The 19,906-nt window shown below is 33.2% G+C and overlaps 2 protein-coding genes across 5 annotated transcripts; one reads left to right on the plus strand and one right to left on the minus strand.

Annotated features, from left to right (window-relative positions):
* Positions 1–621: 621 nt before the first annotated feature.
* cebp1 (CCAAT/enhancer binding protein (C/EBP) 1) lies at positions 622–10,735 on the minus strand. 4 transcript variants are annotated; one of them, XM_030123441.1, is made up of 4 exons: positions 10,639–10,735; positions 6,708–6,872; positions 2,005–2,262; positions 622–1,154 (listed from the first exon to the last, which is right to left on the minus strand). In XM_030123441.1, exons 2-4 carry the CDS (start codon positions 6,708–6,710, stop codon positions 855–857), a joined length of 561 nt encoding a protein of 186 aa, XP_029979301.1. In that variant the 5' UTR covers positions 6,711–6,872; positions 10,639–10,735; the 3' UTR covers positions 622–854. The 4 variants fall into 4 exon arrangements, with proteins under 4 accessions (XP_029979301.1, XP_029979297.1, XP_029979299.1 ...); XM_030123437.1 differs by having other exon boundaries at positions 2,005–2,295; XM_030123439.1 differs by lacking the exon at positions 10,639–10,735 and having other exon boundaries at positions 2,005–2,295; positions 6,708–6,893.
* Positions 9,288–18,371, plus strand: ngdn (neuroguidin, EIF4E binding protein). The gene is made up of 11 exons (XM_030123418.1): positions 9,288–9,341; positions 9,630–9,689; positions 10,693–10,764; positions 11,065–11,202; positions 11,280–11,364; positions 12,493–12,545; positions 13,739–13,847; positions 13,935–14,109; positions 15,433–15,586; positions 16,373–16,436; positions 18,041–18,371. The coding sequence occupies exons 1-11, from the start codon at positions 9,309–9,311 to the stop codon at positions 18,058–18,060; spliced, it is 963 nt and encodes a 320-aa protein (XP_029979278.1). The 5' UTR covers positions 9,288–9,308; the 3' UTR covers positions 18,061–18,371.
* Positions 18,372–19,906: the final 1,535 nt, after the last annotated feature.

Genomic DNA, 19,906 nt, shown 5'->3' on the forward strand with positions numbered 1-19,906 from the left:
ACAGTTTTACAACTCAGACTGTTTCTCATTTTGTTGATTTCGATTTAATTCAATGTTTCATCAAATAAACATAAAATGAACTAAATGACTTTTTGTCCGGTTATATTTTATGTCTTTTACACATTAGACTCTTATCGCGTCTTTACCGTCGTTTTCCTAGTTTTTGCATCTTTTACGTTATTTTCAACTTGTTGCATCTTTTTCATATTTTTGCGTCTTTTGTATCATTTTTGTGGTTTTGTGTCTTTTATGTATTTTTGTGTGATTTACATCATTTTTGTTTTGTTGCATCTTTTATGTCGTTTTTTTTGTCTTCTTGCATTTTTTCAAGTATTTTTGTCTTTTACGTACTTTGTCATTTTTTCGTCTTTTATGTAATTTTCGTCTTTTTCCGTAATTTTTATCATTTTGTGTCTTTTACGTCATTTGGGTATTTTTGCATCTTTTATGTCATTTTCATCTTGTGTCTTTTCATCGTTTTTGACTTTTTGCGACTATTGCATCTTTTTTATCTTGTGTCGTCATTGTTTTTGTCTTTTTACGACTTTTACTTCATTTTCATCTTGTGTTTTCATTGTTTTTGACATTTTGCAACTTTTACAGTGTTGTCATTTCAAAAAAAAAAAAAAAAAAAACACAAAATGAACAAGCTGATAAATAAACAGAATAAACAGATTTTCTGACGTTAATCCTTCAGTGAAACTCAAATGTTGGACGTGGACTGAAACTGTCTCTGAATCTGAAATGAATCTCACTCCGTCAGCGTCCACATGAGAAGGTGAAGGTGTTTGAGGTCTTCCATGACTCGACCGGACCCGGTCCGGTCAAATGGCGGACTCCTGGATCCGGTCCGGTCAGATGCTGGACCCCGCCGACCCCCCCTCCACGGGGCCCTGCAGGGGCCTCTGGGACAGGATGTGTTTGAGAGTGTCCAGCTCCTGTGTGAGCTGCCCGATCCGGATCTGCAGCTTCTGGTTCTCCTCCTGCAGCTGCAGCGCCCTCTGCTGGGTCAGCAGGATCCGCCGTCGGGCCTTGTCCCGGCTCTTCCTCACCGCGATGTTGTTCCTCTCGCGTCGCAGACGGTACTCGGCGCTGTCCTTAGTGATACTGCGCTTGGTCGCCGGCGCCCGGAACGTCGGCGACAGGAAGAAGTCCTGGAAACAAAAGAAAACACAAGGCCTGGTCAGGGTCTGGGGTCTGGGGTCCAGGTCCAGGGTCAGGGTCAGGGTATGGGGTCAGGGTCCAGTTTCAGTGTCTGGGATCCATGTTCAGGGTGTAGGGTCTGGAGTCATGGTCTAGGGTCCAGGTCTGGGGGTCCCGGTCCGGTTTCAGTGTCTGGGGTCTATGTTCAGGGTCTGGGTCTGGAGTCATGGTCCGGGGTCTGGGTCTGGGGTTCAGGGTCCAGTTTCAGTGTCTGGGGTCTGCATTCAGGGTCTGGGGTCAGATGAGACAAAAACATAAAAAACGCAGAAAAAAATGACGTGAAAGACACAAAAAGACAAAAACGGTGTAAAAGATGTATACGATAAAAATAAGATACAAGATGAAAACAGTGTAAAAATGTACCGACAAAAATGATGTAAAAGACACAAAAAGACAAAAATTACATAAAAAACATAAAAAGACATAAAAGATGCAAAAAAAAAACAACCAAAAAATACATATAAAGATGTAAAGATGCTTAATGACAAAAACAACAAAAAAGACGTGAAATTTAAAATAAATAAATAAATTACATGAAAGACCTCATGAGTTTTGCTCAGGTCTGAATGTTTCGAGTTAAAAATATTTTGTGTATAAATGAAAACCTGAATGTAAGGACAGGTTTGGGTCCAGAGGTGACTTTTCCAACAGTGAGTGTAAATGTGGAGTCGTCGGTGTACGAGGATTATCATATTTATTATTGTATTATGTTTTATGTTTTGACTAAAGTGGATGTTTCTGGGTTTGTGGACCCAGGATGGGAGTTCTGTTTCCATGGTAACAGTACAGTTCCAGACCCACCTGCTGGCCTCCGTGGTTCTGGTGGGGGTCAGACCCTCCTGGACCGGAGCTGAGGCAGGACGCCGCGTAGGGCAAGTACGATAAACCCATCATCTGCTCCGACACCCGGTCCTCGCCGCCGCCGCCGCCCCTCAGCAGCGCCGCGGACTGGCTGTACGACAGCAGGTCCATCTGAGCCAGCTGACTGGTGGATCCAGAGGGGGCGGGAGTGGGCGGGGCCAGGGTCTGGGCGGGGACCGGGTAGGAGCTGGCCCACTCCTGGATGACGGAGGAGACCCTGGAATCAGACATCTGGACGGACAGACCACAGACACGACTTCTGTTACTACGTTTAGATCTTTATATTTAAGTTAATTATTTAATTTATTCATATTTAAAGAGTCCTGCTCATTATAACAGTTAATTATGTTCAGTTTTCTTCACTTTTGTCTTTATTTTGTTACATTTTTTCTCTTTTTTTTGGTTAATTTTGTTGCTTAGTTTATTAATTTTTGGTTTTATTTTATTCCCTTATTTTGTTCGTTGTTACAATTATTTCTTAATTTGTGTTTCATTTTATTCTTTCTGTTCATTGTTATTTATTTTGTTGCTTAATTAGTTCATTTATTCTCTATTTTTCGCATTTTTCTTCATATTATTACCTATTTTATTCATTATATTGATTATTTTTTGTTTCTTTTGTTGCTTATTTCTATCATTTTTGTTCATTTTATTCTTTAATTCATTATATTGTTTATTTTGTTCATTTTGTGGCTTATTTTGTACAGTTCTCTTCATATTGTTCCCTGTTTTGTTCAGTTTTGTTCCATTTTTGTTTGTTTTTTTTGCTCTTTTTATTCTTTATTTGTTCATTTTGATCCTTATTTTTATTCATTATATTGATTAGTTTGTTCCTTTTGTTGCTTATTTTTCTTACTTTTGTTCATTTTATTCTTTATTTTATTCATTATACTGTTTATTTTGATCATTTTGTGGCTTATTTTGTACAATTTTCTTCATATTGCCTATTTTGTTCATTTTTGTTCTTTTTTTAAATTATGTTTGCTCTTTTTATTCTTTATTTGTTCATTTTGATCCTTACTTTTATAGATTATATTGAATATTTTGTCAGTTTTTGTTCCTTTTGTCCTGTACTTTGTCCATTTTTGGTCATTTTATTGTTTGTTTCGTTTATATTGTTGCTCATTTTGTCCATTATATTATCTTGTCAATTTTTATTCCTTTTGTTGATAATTTTGTTCATTTTTATTCCTTTTATTTTTTTTCTTTTGTTCATTCTGTGGCTTATTTTGTACAAATGTCTTTATATTGTTGCCTATTTTGTTCATTAGTTTTCCTTTTGTTGATCATTTTTGCTCATGTTTGTTCATTTTATTCTTTATTTTGTACATTTTTCTACAAAATGTTGCGTATTTTGTTCAGCATATTGATTATTTTGTTCATTTTTGTTCTTTTTATTCTTTGTTTTGTTCCTTTATTGCATCATTTGCTCACTTTTGTGTGTGTATTCTTTATTTTCTTGCTTCTTTTTTTTTCATTTTTATTAATTTGTTGATTATTTTCCTTTAATGTTTGCATCAGCAACATGTTCATCTTTTAACCCATTTTGTACAATTATCATTTATTTTTTGCTGTTAAATGTCTTGAAAGAAAATGTATTCATGTAGGACCTTTATGGGACCTTTAACCTTTGACCTTTGGCCACTAAAACATAATGCGTTCACTCATAGATTTTCTAATTAAAGGTGGTGAACTCCAGGTTTTAACACAGCTGGTTCTGGTGGTTCTTCTGATCTGTTTTAAGGAATGAATTCCAATGAATAAACATCTATTTGGTAAAAACTGTTGGTTCCAGAACAACCAGATGACCTCTGACATGACCTTTAACCTCTAGCCCACCTGATGAGATATAAAATGAACCAAAACAAAGTCGTTTTTTCACGTCACGATGTTCCAAAAATCCACAGTCGAGTTAGAACGTTCCTTCAACATGTTCCTGAGACGTTTCACTGAGTCACTGGCCTTGACCTTTGACCTTTGACCACCAAGATTTCACCAGTTCATCCTCTCATCCATGTGACTGTGGAACCTCAAAGTACGCACTAAAAGTACTAAAACTGTCCAAAAGTAAGAGGTAAACACTGTCTGTACATGTAAACGCAGTAGTTATACTTCCCACAGTGTGTCATTAACAGAATATTCACAAAAACAAACATGAATATTTATCAAATATATGTAATTTAAGTCTAGTTATCTGATTATAAGTGTATGAAATGGAAAATTTTCTTCATTTTTGTTTAATTTTGTTCTTTTTTTGTTCATTTTGTTGCTGATTACATTCATTTTTGTTTTATTTTAGTCTATTATTTTGTTCATTTTGTTGTTTATTTAGTTTAATGTAATTAATTATTTCTTCATTTTTGTTTCATATTATTCTTTTTGTTCATTTCATTCTCTATTTTGCTCATTTTGAGGCTTACTTTGTTTATTTTTTCTTCATATTGTTGCTTAATTTGTCCATTACATTGATTACTTTGCTCCTTTTGCTGCTTATTTTTCCTCATTTTTGTTCATTATATTCTTTATTATATTCATTAGATTTCTCATTTTGTTCATTTTGCAGCTCATTTTGTATCATTTTCTTCTTATTGTTGCCTATTTTGTCCCTTTTAGTAACTACTTTTGCTCTTTTGATGCTTTATTTTCTTCAAATTTATCCTTATTTTTATTCATTACATTGAATATTTTGTTAATTTTTGCTCCTTTTGTTTCTTATTTTGCCCATTTTTGAGTATAAGTGTCTGAGATGGAATTTTTGCTAAAATATAAAGAATTTAAGTGTGATGTTAGTATTGAATCTTTGGAAATACTGCAGTAAAATCATCAGTTGGATGTTGTTTGGGAAAAGTGGCACCAGACAAAAGTTTAACTAATATGAAATCTGATGAAAATGTGTTTGTTTCTGTTTGTTTATTGAGTCTGTAAATGAAGTTTCTATTGCAAATATAACCTGGTCCTGTAGTGAATTTCACTAATCTGATAAATATTAATGTACAAAGTCATAAATAATGCATTTGTTTTAGAATATACTGGAAGAGTTTGTGTCGAACATGTATAAAGTCTGAAGGTAAAGCAGTTTAGAAACACGTTTTGGACACAGATGACTGGTTTATTGTCATTTTACTCTGAAATAATTTGGAAATAATTTAACTTCAGCTCCACATCAAATTAAACCTGAATGTGATGAATTTCTTTTCTTCTTCTTCATGTGGGACGTCGTCTTCATTAGTCGACAAAAACGTAGATGATAAAACAGAAAAAAAACACTTTATGTTAAATTTTGTTCATTTTGCTGCTAATTTTCTTCATCTTTGTTCATTTTCTTCATTATTTAGTCCATTTTTTTGCTCATTTTATTCCCCATTTTGTTGCGTGTTTTGTTTATTTTTTTTCATAACTGCATTCAATTTTGTTTTTGTTTTGTTTTTCTTTTTGCTACTTATTTTCTTCAGTGTATTCATTAAATAGTTTCTTTTCCCTCATTTTATTCCCTATTTTGTTCATTTTGTTGCTTCTTTGGCTTATTTTTGTTCATTTTGTTGCTTTTACTTATTTTTTGTTCGTTTTATTCATTACTTTGGTGATTTTCATTAATTTTGCGGCTTCTTTTGTTTCTTGTTTTCATAACTGTGTTCATTTTTGTTGCTTATTTTCTTCTTTTTGCTTCTTATTTTCTTCATTGTATTCATTATTTAGTTTCTTTTCCATCATTTTATTCCTTATTTTATTCATTTTGTTGCTTAGTTTCTTTATTTTGTTATTTATATTCTTGATTTTTTTTTTTTTTTTTTTTGCTTTTTTCCAGTTCTGTTTATCTAACTCATCATTTGATGAGTTTTCATTCATTTTATTCCCATGTTCAGTCTGTTGCGTATTTAGCTAATTTTTTGTTGTTTTAATTCCGTTTTGTTCTTTTTTTTCCCCCTTTTTTTCTTATTTTTTGTTCATTTTGTGACTTATTTCTTCATTTCTCTTAATTTTTTGGACTAGTCTGTTTACGAAGAAGCTAAAATGCACATATATTTTTCATAAATATATTGTATGTTTGTATTTTATTAACTAAACATCATATTTAAATGTAAAATCAACATATCCGCATTGATAATATGTCTCATGTGAATAAACTCTTCATCCTACATTCATGTCATTGGTCCTTGATATTTACTACCTGACAAAACTACACAGCGATGACTCACAAGTAAAATTAACCCTCAGATGATAAACTGATTTGTACAGTAGAAATTTTAGGTTATAATTTACCATGATTGAAGCGGATTAAAACAGAATATCTTTGCTTTTAATGTGATGATGAACATGTTCATTTTCTACTCTATGAAACGTTAAAAGTGACAGTGAATACAGCGCAATAGAAAGTAAAAATGAACTGAAATATCCTAAAAATCAGCCCTGCTCTTTTATTTATCCCTGAGGATTTAACAGTAACAGACAAAAAATGAAGAATTAAAAAAATTACCTTAAAATGTTAACGAATAAATGAAGAAAACTCAATCATCTCCAGTGAATAAACAGTGATTAAAGGTTAAATGAATGTAGTTTAATGTTTCCTGACAGGTGTGAAGTAGACCTGTGCTGTTTAATGTGTATTTGAATGTGTTTAATATGAAAGTTGAGATGTGTCTTACCATGACTGGAGCGTCGTCGTCTTCTTCTCTGACGTCTGAATGAAAATGGAGTTGAACTGAGTCAACAGGTATTTCTAATCACAACCACCACTTCCTGTCTCTCTCACAGACGCTGTGGAGTTACTTCACATCACACCGGTGCATTATCCACTGACGCCGACAGGACTGGGGGGGTTTCACAGGTTTCATGGGTTTTATCAGCAAGGACAAAACAGATTATTAGAAACAAGTGCTTTTGCTGTCTTCAAAATGAAATAAAAAAAACAAGATTAAAACAAGATGCAAAATGGAATTGACGTAAAAGACGCAACGAAATTACAACGATGTAAAAGATGTAAGAAAATAAAAAATTGCAAAAGACGTGACAAGAAGAAAATCATCAAAAAAAGCTATGCAATAAAGTTAAAATGATGAAAATGGTGTAAATTTTTATCATCAACAAGAAAAAATCAATATAAAAAGATGCAACAACATTAAAATGACAGAAAACAAATCACAACTGAAAAAGACGCAAGAAAATTAAAACTGTAAAAGATTTCAGAAAATAAAATGATATAAAAGACACAAGATGGAAATACTGTAAAATGACAAAAAATAAATAAAAGGGACATAAAAAAAACCCACAATACAATCAAAATGATGCAAAAGACACAACAAGAAGAAAATGATGTAAAACTATGCACCAAAATTAAAATGATAGAACGCACACAAGATGAAAATGATGTAAAAGATGCAACAAAATTATATCGACATAAACAATGTAAGTTAATAAAATAAAAAATGTGACAAGATTAAAACAATGTAAAACAAAGCAACAACATTAAAATGACAGAAAACAAATAATAACTAAAAAAGCTGCAACAACATTAAAACCGTAAAAGATTTCAGAAAAGACACGCGATGCAAATACTGTAAAACGACAAAAACTAAAAGGGATATTTAAAAAAAAAAAAAACTCAAAATAATGTAAAAGATGCAACAAAATTAAAATAATGTAAAACATTTAAGTAAATAAAATAATGCAAAAGACGCAAGAAGACAATTATGTAAAACTATGCACCAAAATTAAAATGATAGAACGCACACAAGATGAAAATGATGTAAAAGATGCAACAAAATTATATCGACATAAACAATGTAAGTTAATAAAATAAAAAATGTGACAAGATTAAAACAATATAAAACAAAGTAACAACATTAAAATGACAGAAAACAAATAATAACTAAAAAAGACGCAACAACATTAAAACTGTAAAAAAAATCTCAGAAAATAAAATGATATAAAAGACAGGAGATTCAAACAATGTAAAATGACAAAAACTAAAAGGGATATAAAAAAACAAACAAACTCAAAATTATGTAAAAGATGCAACAAAATTAAAATAATGTAAAACATTTAAGTAAATAAAATGATGCAAAAGACGTAACAAGAAGAAAATTATGTAAAAGATGCAACAAAAAATGACAAAAAAAACCCAACCAAAAATGATTAAAAAAAGATGCAATAAAATTTAAATTGAGTAAAGGATGCAACAAAATGACAACAATGTAAATGCTGTAGATCAGAAAACACATGTAAGATGAAAATAACATAAAAAATGCAACCAGATGAAAATGACAAAACAAGCAAAAAAATTAAAATGACACAAAATACACAAGGAGAAAATTATGTAAAAGACACAATAGGATTAAAACTATGTTGAAGATGCAACAATATTACAACAACGTAAAAGATGTAAATGAATAAATCAGTAAAATAAAGGATCAATAAAGGAGGCAGCAAGAAGAAATTATGTAAAAGATAATACAGAATTTAAATAACGTAACAGATTTTAGAAAATAAAATTATGTAGAAGACAAAAGAGGAAAATGACGATCGGGTTGATTTGAAAATGACGCAAGCAAAATTGTAAATGATTTCACAAGATGAAAATGACAAAAAAAGACACAACAAAATTAAAAAGATGTAAAAGACAAAATAAAATCCAAATTATATAAAAGATGTAACAAACTTACAATGTAACAATGTAAACAATGTAAAATATGTCAGAAAATGACATAAAAGACGCAGTGAGATGATAACCATTGAAAACAATGGAACAAATTAAAATGATAGAAAACACTCAAAGAGACAAAAAAAATGACGAAAAAAGTGTAACAAGATTAAAATTATCTGAAGGACGAAATAAAATGAAAACAATTGATGACACACAATAAAATGAAAATGACGTAAAAGTTGCAACAAGATGAAAACAACACAAAGGATATAATAAGAACAAACTGACTTAGAAAATACAAGAAAACAGAAAACAATTAAAAAATTTTACAGTAGAAAAGTTTGTTTGTTAGCATTTTCATTTAGCTTCATGTTGCTAATGCTAACGTTAATTGTTAAAAGCGAGTGTTGATGTTTTATTGCTTCCAGCATTTATCTAGTACCTTTTTAAAGTTAGTAAAAATGCAGACATTACATAAATCCATTAGACAGGCCTTTGCTTTGTTATTTTGACTTTTAAGAAAGGCAATATTATTTATTTATTTTTTTGGTTGTTGACAGAAAAACCTTTACATTCTTGTTCCTCTGCGGCTTCCGTAGTCCACATGGAAATCAAAATGGCGGCTCCTATTGACAACGTGAGTACATTCAGCTAACTGCTGGTAATTTAGTAAATCTGTTTATCTTGAATGGTCCCTGACAACATTATAAAACTCAGAGCTGCTTCGGTGTATTTTGTATAAACGCTCCGTGATATGAAACATCGATATTAATGAAAGATAAGAGGCTAATAGTTTCGTTTAGCTAATAAGCTAGCGGGCTAACATGCTCTATTGCGACCACTGTACTTTATGACTTTCCTGTTAAATGATCAGTTTTCGCTAACAGACATTTACCTTGTGTTTCATGTTGTTATTCTTTTACAGGATCTGATAGAAAGTGATTTGCCTAAAGCTGTTCAGTTGCTGAACAGCCTCACAGAGCAGGTACAGTAAAAGTTTATTTATTTGTTGATTATTTTTTAGTTCAACCTCCACTTGCTCCCATCATCTTCTAATCTCAAAATGCATAATAAATTCATAGAAGAACACATGGAAAACAGTTCTATCTTGTAACAACCAAAGGCAGAAGTGTTATGACCAAGAACAACCTCAAACAAGTCAAATAATTCAACTACAAATGATGGATTTAATGATAATTACCTCAGTTCAGACTTTATTTAAAACAAATGGACGATTTGTTTGCAATTTTGTCACATGCAAACAACAATTATTGGTAAAGGAAACAGTATGGGCTCATAAAGTCAATAATAAAATGCAACCCTTAACTAAATTCCAATAAATAAATAAATACGCTAAAAAAAATAGTCAATTTCACATTATAGTGTTGATCCGAAGGCAACAGTACGAAGTCAGTCAAAACAAACAAATTTCCTTTGTCTTTAGCGTTTATTTTGTTTACATTTTAGGCTGAAACACTTTTACTTTGCTGTATTCTGACAACAAGTAACTGGTTTTTAATGGTTTTTGTTTTGTTTGTAATCTCAGTTTGAGTTTGTTATATTTACATTGAGTCAGAAAAAGTAAAATAATCTTAAAATGAGAGACTGTGTGCCTCTTTGTCTGGAAATGTTTTATTCTGTTTTTTGTTTTTTTCTGTGTTGTTTTGCATCTTTAAAAAAATAATTATTATTTATTAAAATACTCAAATGTTTTTTTTCTGTTTTCTTAGCCTAAGACTAAAAATCCGTATTTAAACTTAGAAGAAATTATGATTTGACACTTGTGGTAATCATCAGTACTGTCTGACATGAACATTATTATTATATTAACATTTGAGGTATTTTGGCCCAAGTTTCTCTTAAAAGAAGGGTTTAATTTGGACGATTCTGTCTTAATAACCAGTGTTAAATGGGACTAGATCATGAATACCCACCTGTGTGATGTGTTTGTTGATGTCCGACTGAAAGGCTCTGCCGTCTGTTCTCAGGTGGCGTCAGTGACAGGTCACATCCGCGAACTCCTAAAGAAAGTCAAAGATGGAGCTTTTAAAACATCAAAGGTGAGTGCTGTTCCTGGGTCAGTTTTATCAAAATGTTCTAGTTTCAGATGATCTATAGTGGTCGACACATCTCAGCTTTGCTTTTATGTAAATTAGACAGTTTCACTCACTTATTTTAAGTCAAAAACTCATGGCTTATCTCCTGAAAACAACATCACATCCCTAAAGGTTTTAGTTTTTCTAATTTTGTTCCAGTTATTTCATCAGTCAGGTTTGATTTGTGATTTGATTCTGAAAAAGACATAATTACATTAAAGGAACATGAATAACCATCATCCTCTGTGACCTTCTCTCATCTAGGGTTTGTCGTTCTTGGACCTCCGGTATCACCTGCTGCTCTTCTACCTCCAGGACCTCACTCACCTGATCAGTGTCAAGACGGAAGGCGGTCCAATCAAAGACGACGAGGCCTTGAACCGCCTGGTCACCGTCCGGACGGTAAAAGGTTCACAAGGTTACAAACAGCCTTAAAGGCATTTGTTGGTTTTGTCTGAGTTTTTTTGTTGTTTTTCAAGGTCCTGGAGAAGATGCGGCCTTTGGACCATAAACTGAAATACCAGATCGATAAACTGGTGCGGACGGCGGTCACTGGGAGTTTAGGTGAGATGGGTGGAGGTTTATTCAGTTGTGTTGATCTCAGTTTTTTTTTTTTTTTTTTTTTTTTTGCCTTTTTGAGAGAAATGAATGGAGTGGGGCAGGGGTTTGAAACTCATTTCAGTTCAGGTTCCACATTCAGCCCAATTCAATCTCATGTGGGTAAGACAAGTACAATACAATCATAATAACCAATAAATAATGACAACTCCAACTTTTTCTCTTTGATTTAGTGCAAAAAAAGTACAATTAAATTATGAAAATATTTACATTTACAAACTATCCTCTCACAAATGATGAAAAACCACAACAACCTGGAATTTCTTTAGAAAAATAAATACGTTTTAACAATATTATGCCTCAACTTATTTATACATGTGCATTATCACTAAACAAAATATTTAGTAAAAGGCCTAATATTGTTTAAATTTTAGGTTTGTAATTCAGAGTTGTCATTCTTTATTCAATTCAGTTCAATTTAAAAAAAACTATTTGTCCCCAGGGCACACATGTAAGCACTATGATGGTACAACACTTTTATACAGCTCAAGAAACCTAAAAACACCAAAATAAAGAAAAAAATGCGATCAATAATTGCAATAGTAAGAAGAGCAGCAGCTATGTAGAATTAAACAAAAAAGCATGTGATTGAAAAGGTGGATAAAGGAGGGTAACGTGCAGACAGGATTAGAGGTTATTATGCTATTTTTTTTTACCCACATGAGATCATATTGGTCTGAGTGTGAAACCTGAACTAAAATGATTTTAACACAGGCCGGATCAGACCCCGGTTTTGGTATGTTTGACACCCCTGGACTAGGGTTAAATTGATTGTAATTCATAAACGGTTTATGATGCGTTTTAATTAAAGCTGAAAATCCACACCTCAGTCACATCTGGATTGTTTCATTTCAGATCCACTGTGGTGGTGGACAGAGGAAACATTACAAAATTTGTGTTGTACTAATAATTATAAACCTGACTGTACATGAAGTTAAAATGATGCTAACATATATTTTTATGCATAAACGTACAGTTTTCTTACTGCAGGGCCTCCAGGTGCCACCAAATGATCCCAAAGTCATCTGAAAAGCCTTGTATTAACTGTTGATCTGGTTTTCTTGCTGTTTTTAGCTGAAAACGATCCTCTGCAGCTACGTCCAAATCCAGGGAATCTCCTCAGCAAAGTAAGACGTGAATATTTAACCCTTTAAGTGCCTAAGTCAAGCAACAGAACTGAATGAAACAGACCATAGCTCCAGATAGTTGCCAAATCTTGTTACCACCTCCCACCAACAGATGGCGGACATGTGCCTTTTCAATCCTAACACCATTTCAGGGCATGTTTCTATTCAAAGTCAAAAAGAAAATCCAGTTTTAAGGCGTGGTCCTGAGCTGGTTTAGTGAGTAAGTAAAGTTTATTTAGTTTTAGTTTGGATAGATAAGGACAGATTTGTCTACTCTGCTGTTGGGATAAAAAGATACTAAAACTTACTGCATTTTACTTTCTAGTAATGTTTAAGTTCATTTATTTTAAGGATGAGATGAGAAGAAAAAACAAAAACACAAAGAAAACTTCCATGTAAATACATTCAAAGTCCAATATGGGCACCACCCTGTGATGTCACACTATGCAAATTAGAAGAGTACATTTACTCCCATCATAAACTTTAGGTCAGACCCAATATTTTTCTTGTTTACAGAATGAATTTATCTCTAAACACTTCCAAGCTACAGCTTCTTGAAATCTTTATGTCAAAAAAAGCAAAGGAAAAACATAAATCAGTTTAAAGGAAAATATGAAATAGAATTTTTAAAGAAATATAAGGATGAGGAACAGCGGTTTAACCCAGGATGGAAATGGAAGTGTTTAAAGAAGGAAATACAGCTGGACTGTTCTGTGCTCTTCTGTTTTCATGGTTTGTTATAACTTCAGTTTTTTTCCAGAAGCTTAGTGCTGACCTGTTCTTTTTTTTATGGACTGTATATATTATTTATGTAAATTTGGAGTAGGACAATAGAAGCTCGGCTTCTTCCATCTACATTTCAGACATAAAGCGTTGTTGAGGAGCCACTGTGAAGCAGTTGAACATTGTGTTCTTTTTTTGTTGCTTATTGCTTTAGATATTCTGGAATATTCTGTTTAAATCTGTGCTTTCTCTTTGCTTTTTGTTCACTTTTGTATTTTGCTCCTACTTACGTTCAAAATAAAGTTCACCGTAATCATAAAAATTTTAGATTTTTTTTTTTTAGAAAACTCCGGCGCCTAAAGGGTTAATTACAGTATCATTAATTACAGTATCATTAAAACCCCAGTTCATGATCTGATCCTGTTTTCTGTTACTGTGTGGATTATTGAACCTTAAATATGTTTTTATAGCTGAATGAATCTGAGTCTGACGACGACACTGAAGCAGCGACAGAGAAGAAAACGTCCCACTCCACCAGCAGGAAATACGTACCGCCGAAGATCGCCCCAGTGCATTATGGTAAAGCAGACGTAGCCTCCTCAGCTCTGCCTGGCCTCGAAGCTCAGATGAGTTTGTAAATGTTCATCTCGTTGTATTTCCGTCCAGACGGAGACGTGACGGAGGCCGACAGGAAGAAGGCCCAGGCTGAGCGCCAGCGCCGCGCCGCCCTCAGGAGCTCCGTCATCCAGGAGCTGAGGCAGCAGTACAGCGACGCCCCCGAGGAGATCCGCGACCGCCGCGACTTCCAGAGCGAACGGGAGAGTCGAGACGAGCTGCACAGGTACGGACACACCGACGGTCGTGGAAATGAGGGGGGAAAGATGAAACGGGGATGATGGGAAGGACCAGAACCATTTAGAACACGAGAGGAAAGCGATATAAAAGACACAAAAAGATGAAAACAATGTAAAAGACACAAAAAGATGAAAACAATGTAAAAGACAAAAAGATGAAAACAATGTAAAAGACACAAATAGATAAACGATATAAAAGACACAAAAAGATGGTAACAATGTAAAAGACACAAAAAGATAAACGATATAAAAGACAAAAAGATGAAAACGATGTAAAAGACGCAAAAAGATAAACGATATAAAAGACACAAAAAGATGAAAACGATGTAAAAGACAAAAAGATGAAAACGATATGACACAAAAAGATGAAAAATGACGTAAAAGAGAGACAAAAACAATGTAAAAGACAAAAAGATGAAAACAATGTAAAAGATGAAAATATGTAAGACACAGAAAGATGACAATGATATAAGACACAAAATATTAAAATGATGTAAAAGACGAAAAATTAGGCAAAAAGAAAAATTACATTTGACTCAAAAAGATGAAAACAATGTAAAAGATGCGCCAATGAAAATGATGTAAAAACGCAAAACAACTGACAAAAAAGATGAAAAATCATGTAAATGACAAAAACATAAGACTAAAATCATGTAGAGACTCAAAGTTGAAAAATGATGTAGAAGATGAACGATGTAAAGACAATGAGATGAACTGTCAGACGAAAAGTGACATAAGAACAATGACAAAGATGTAAAAAAAAAAAAAAAAAAACCAAGACGCAAAGATGAAAAACTGTATAAAAGACAAAAAGATGAAAATGATGTAAAAGGTGCAATAAGACGAAAATTATGTAAAAGACGATTTAAAGACCTAAAAGACAAAATGATGTATAAGATGCAAAAAGAAGAAAAACATGAACACCAGACAAAAGTGACAGAAAAAGACAAAACAAACTAAATGCAAAAAGAAAACATATGAAGGATGAAATAGGATGTAAAAAACACAGGACAAAATGAAAAAAATGACGCAAAAAAGACACAAGATAAAAAATGACGACAAAAACGCAAAAAAAAAAAAGTCAACAAAATTGATTCAAAAGGATGAAAAATGAATGAAAAAATAAATAACATTTGTTTTTTCTAAAACCAACCGTCTTTATCAAGAGGCTAAACTGTGTATTTTAGATTTTTTCAGTTACAATTAATCTGAATGTGTTTTGTTGAATGTTAACCTTCAGAGTCAGTCCGGGTTCGTTGAATGAGCGTTTGCGTTAATTTTTGCATTGACGTTTGTTCGCGTTTTCTCAGGAGGAACTACGAGGAGTCGATGATGGTGCGTCTGAACGTCACCAAGAGTCAGAAGAACTCCAGGAAGAGAGGCATGATGGGAATGTCGGGCCAGCTGAGCGGCATCACACACTTCGGTGACATCACGGCGCTGACGGGCGGCGATGGCGAACAGGTGACGAAACACGGGATTATGGGAAATGGAGGCTGATGAGTATTTTCACTGCTGAAATTTCATAGATTCAGCTTTTATGTGTAAAATATCAGTGTTTCCTCAAAACCTCAAATACTCACATTTAACAGAAAATTCCAACCTTTGTCCTTTAAAAATGACTCAAACAAGTGACTGATAATTAAAATAACTGAAGAGTCAACAAGTAATCAGTTAAATCTACTAGATTTAATATTTGTCGTGTCTTTTGGAGAAATATTCCTTAATTATTATATATTATACTCAAAGTGACTGTGCTGACTGGGGTTTTCAGTCAGGGAGGGGTTAAATATGTGATTGACAGCTGTAAGTACCAATCACTGATCAAATTGAGTTAGAAAAATATCAAGTGTTTTCAGTTTTCTGCAGAGAAGCGTCTGGTTTTTATCTTTGTATTTAGTCTTTTGATTAAAACCGAGGGCAAGATTCTGGTTTCTGGTTTATTTCCCTGTGATCGACATATAATGGAAAAATATTAATTAGTCACAACTGATCAGGTAATTACCATCCACGATTTTATCATCTGATACTAGTTAGAAAATAAAGGTTTCATGGACTGAGCAGGTGAAACAGTTAAACTTTCCCACCTTCATCTGCTTCTGAAACATCTTTTCTTTTTTTTTTTCACAATTTTCAGACATTTTATAAAAGTGGTCGAATCAAGAGGTTACCAGCTGTTGAGCGATGTTTATGAATAAAGTAGGAGCTTTTTGATTCAGTTGTAATAGTGTTTTATCTTCATCGGTGCAGCACGGGGATCAGCAACGACCGAAGAAAAAGAAGAAACTCATGAAGAAGAAAACAAAGAGAAAAGGTGAGAACCACCATAAAAAGAATGGGCTGGGACTAAAGACTGGATTAGACGTTAAATATTCAGTCTATGTTAAAGGGTACGACCTGAAATACGACAGAAACTCAGTGTATTTTGGCAGAAAAAGTGGTGAAACGTCATTTTAGTTTTTGAATGAGATGTTCAGATGATTCCCAGCGTCCTGAAAAAACAGGAGAAATGATAAAACATTTGGGAAAATAATCGAAACAAGTTATGAAGGTTAATTTTGAGACATAAACTCACATTTTGGGGTCTTTTAATGTCATTTATACTTAAATTTGTCACTTTTTTGCTAATTTCTTCTTTGACATCACTTGATCACAGAAACATTTCATTATTGTGACATTTTTTCAGGTACATCCAGATTTAAGTGTCTTTTCATGGATTTTAACCCTCATAACTGATAAAAACATGAAACTGTCACATTTACACCTTTATCAGCATCATTTTTCTGCTTTTTCTCTCCAGACAGAATGGTTACTGGTCAGTACAGACTAGTTTAGACCTCAAACGCTGCTAATATTCAGTCTGTTAATCCTAATTCCTGAAACACTATAGAAACTCAGTGTTTTTTGGCAGAAAAAGTGGTAAAACATCATTTTAGTTCTTGAATGAGATGTTTAGATGATTCCCAGCATCCTGAAAAATCAGGAAAAATGATAAAAAATTAGGGAAAATCATCAAATGTCATGAAGGTTAATTTTGAGGGACGTAAACTCACATTTGAGAAATTAGTCTTTAAATGTCTTTTTTTTTTGCTAATTTCTTCTTTGACATCACTTGATCACATAGAAACGTTTCATTATTGTGACTTTTTTCCCATGTACATCCAGATTTAAGTGTCTTTTCATGGATTTTAACCTTCATAACTGATAAACACATGAAACTCTGTCACATTTACACCTTTATCAGCATCATTTTTCTGCTTTTTCTCTCCAGACAGAATGGTTACTGGTCATTACAGACGTAGTTTAGACCTCAAACGCTGCTAATATTCAGTCTGTTAACCCTAATTCCTGAAACACTATAGAAACTCAGTGTTTTTTGGCAGAAAAAGTGGTAAAACATTTTAGTTTTTGAATGAGATGTTCAGATGATTCCCAGCGTCCTGAAAAAAACAGGAAAAATGATAAATTAGGGAAAATCAAGTTATGAAGGTCTATTTCCTAATTCCTGAAACATTACAGAAACTGGGTTTTTTGGCCGAAAAAGTGGTAAAACATCCAATTTGTTTTTTTAAATAACATTTAAAGATGATTCCCAGTGTCCTGAAAAAACAGGAAAAACAATAAAATTAGGTAAAATAATCACGAGTCATGAAGGGTAATTTTTAGAAATGTAAACACATTTAGGAGAGTCTTTCAATGTTATTTATACTTAGATTTGTCTTTTTTTGCTAAGTTCTTTGTTACTTGATCATGTAAAAACCTTTGGAAACGTTTCATTATTGTGACTTTTTTTTTTACAGGTACATCCAGATTTAAGTTTCTTTTCGTGGATTTTAACTTTCAGAACTGATAAAAAGCTCAAACCTGGTCACATTCTTTACACCTTTTGAGTTTAATTTCTCCTTTTCTTCTCCACAGCTTTCAGGAAGCACAGATAAACCCAACAGTGTGAAGATCTGCGTCACTCTACACCAAAAAAAAAAAAAGAACAAAAAACCACATTTTCTACCACATCACGGGCTGAAATAAACTGCTGTCGACTGTTTGTGTTTGTTGTTCTGTGTCTTGTCCATTAGGGGGCAGTCATCGCTCTGGTTTCCAATAAAAACTATTTGCTCAGCAGTGGATTAAACACAGGTCGGAGGATTTTTAAGGACAGTGGCATCAGGTTCTGTTACATTAACAGAGAGAAACTAGTTCATGTCCATACTTTAACCCACAGATACAACAAATAAAACCAGTTTAACACAAAGAAATGCACTGTTTAACTTATTTTAAAGAAACTCTGAGATCAAAACCATCTACTGACCTAAACTGTTTCATACCTGTTGATCCACTAATCCTATTAATACGTCAATAATTGGTGTAAAATACAGTTCGTCATCTTTTCATGGTCATCAGATATGACCCATGTGACCAGTAAAACCCACGGAGTTCGATAAGTGACAGTGGAAGGAGACACTTGGTGTGTGTACATTAAATAATAAACAAAACTGAATAAAAGAAAGTCCAAAATACTGTGAAATAAGCAAAAAATAAATTGCTAAAATGAAATTTAAGAAAAAGAATAAAATGCACCACAAACTGAACAAAATTGAAAATGAGGCAAGGGAAAGAACAAGAACAAAAATGAAAACAGGATTTACAAAATGACATGGGGAAAAACAAGCAATAAAATGAACAAAAATGGCCAAAGTAATCAATAACATGAAGAAAATTAATTTTAAAAAGAAATGCCACAAAATAAGTCAAACTCAAGAAAATATAAATGAAATAATTTACAAAATAAAACATGGGAAAGGTACGTAACCAAATAAAAGTAAAAGTAATCCAAAGTAAATCAATAACATGAAAAAAATAAGAGCAAGAACAAAAACAATTCAACAAATAAAAACAAATTAGGTCACAGTAGTTTGTTTTTATGTTGAGTTAATATATGTGTTTCGATATAACTTGTATTTAATGTGAGCTGCTCCCAATAAGGATGAATGAAGTACCTTCTGTGGAAACAGATGATCAATGGTCCTCAGACTCAGGAAAATAAAGGTTTTGGCTTCTTTATATTAAAGAATTTCCCCGATTGGTCATTTTTTAACATTTTTATGGAATGTCCTTTGCAGTGGACAGCGATGTGTTTTTTTTTTGGTTTTTTTAGTAAAGCTGTGAAACTCTTGTCCCCTACAGAGGACAAAAATGCAATTCTAGGTTTAGTAGGACAAAGGAAATGGTCACCTTCCTAAAATAACCAAGTCTTTTTTTTTTTTTTTTTGACAGAAGTGACTTTTTTTGCCCCAAATCTTCTCCTCTAGATGTTGGCCACCGCTGGTAAAAATCCCCTAGTCTGTTCATGCTGCCTTCACGTGCTATGGGAATTATGGTAAATCCCAGTTACGAATTTGAAAACTGCGTATGAACACCACCTCGCGTCGTATTTTCCACTGGAGAGCGGAGGAAAATTTCTGATCCACCAGCTGCAGACGATGAAAATAACCTTTGACCTTTCCAACATAAGAGTAATGAGGGATTGATCATGGATGATAAACGATTCTGTTAATGTTCTGCTGCCATTAGCTGATGATTCTGCACATTTACTGCATCTGCCATTTGCAAAAAAAAATGCTGTAGCAGATGAACACATCCAAAACTTTTACCCAGTAGCAGGTCACGATAAACCATCAATCATTTTTCATTTCACTACGACAACAAAAGCACTTGAACACAACACGTTATTTTGAATTCATAAGTGGAAAGGTTCATCTTCCCGACAGCCCCTGAAGGCAGCAT

This window comes from Sphaeramia orbicularis, chromosome 20, assembly GCF_902148855.1.
Source record: "Sphaeramia orbicularis chromosome 20, fSphaOr1.1, whole genome shotgun sequence".
NCBI classification, from domain to species: Eukaryota; Metazoa; Chordata; class Actinopteri; order Kurtiformes; family Apogonidae; genus Sphaeramia; species Sphaeramia orbicularis.

Bases quoted from the DNA above. Each gene is read 5' to 3' on its own strand.
- cebp1 (XM_030123437.1), bottom strand. The intron at 1,155-2,004 runs GTGGGTCTGGAA...TTTTGTTTCCAG, and splicing joins AGAACCACGGAGGCCAGCAG to GACTTCTTCCTGTCGCCGAC.
- ngdn (XM_030123418.1), top strand. From the start codon at position 9,309: ATGGAAATCAAAATGGCGGCTCCTATTGACAAC. The intron at 11,203-11,279 runs GTAAAAGGTTCA...TTGTTTTTCAAG, and splicing joins GCCTGGTCACCGTCCGGACG to GTCCTGGAGAAGATGCGGCC. The intron at 16,437-18,040 runs GTGAGAACCACC...TCTTCTCCACAG, and splicing joins GAAGAAAACAAAGAGAAAAG to CTTTCAGGAAGCACAGATAA.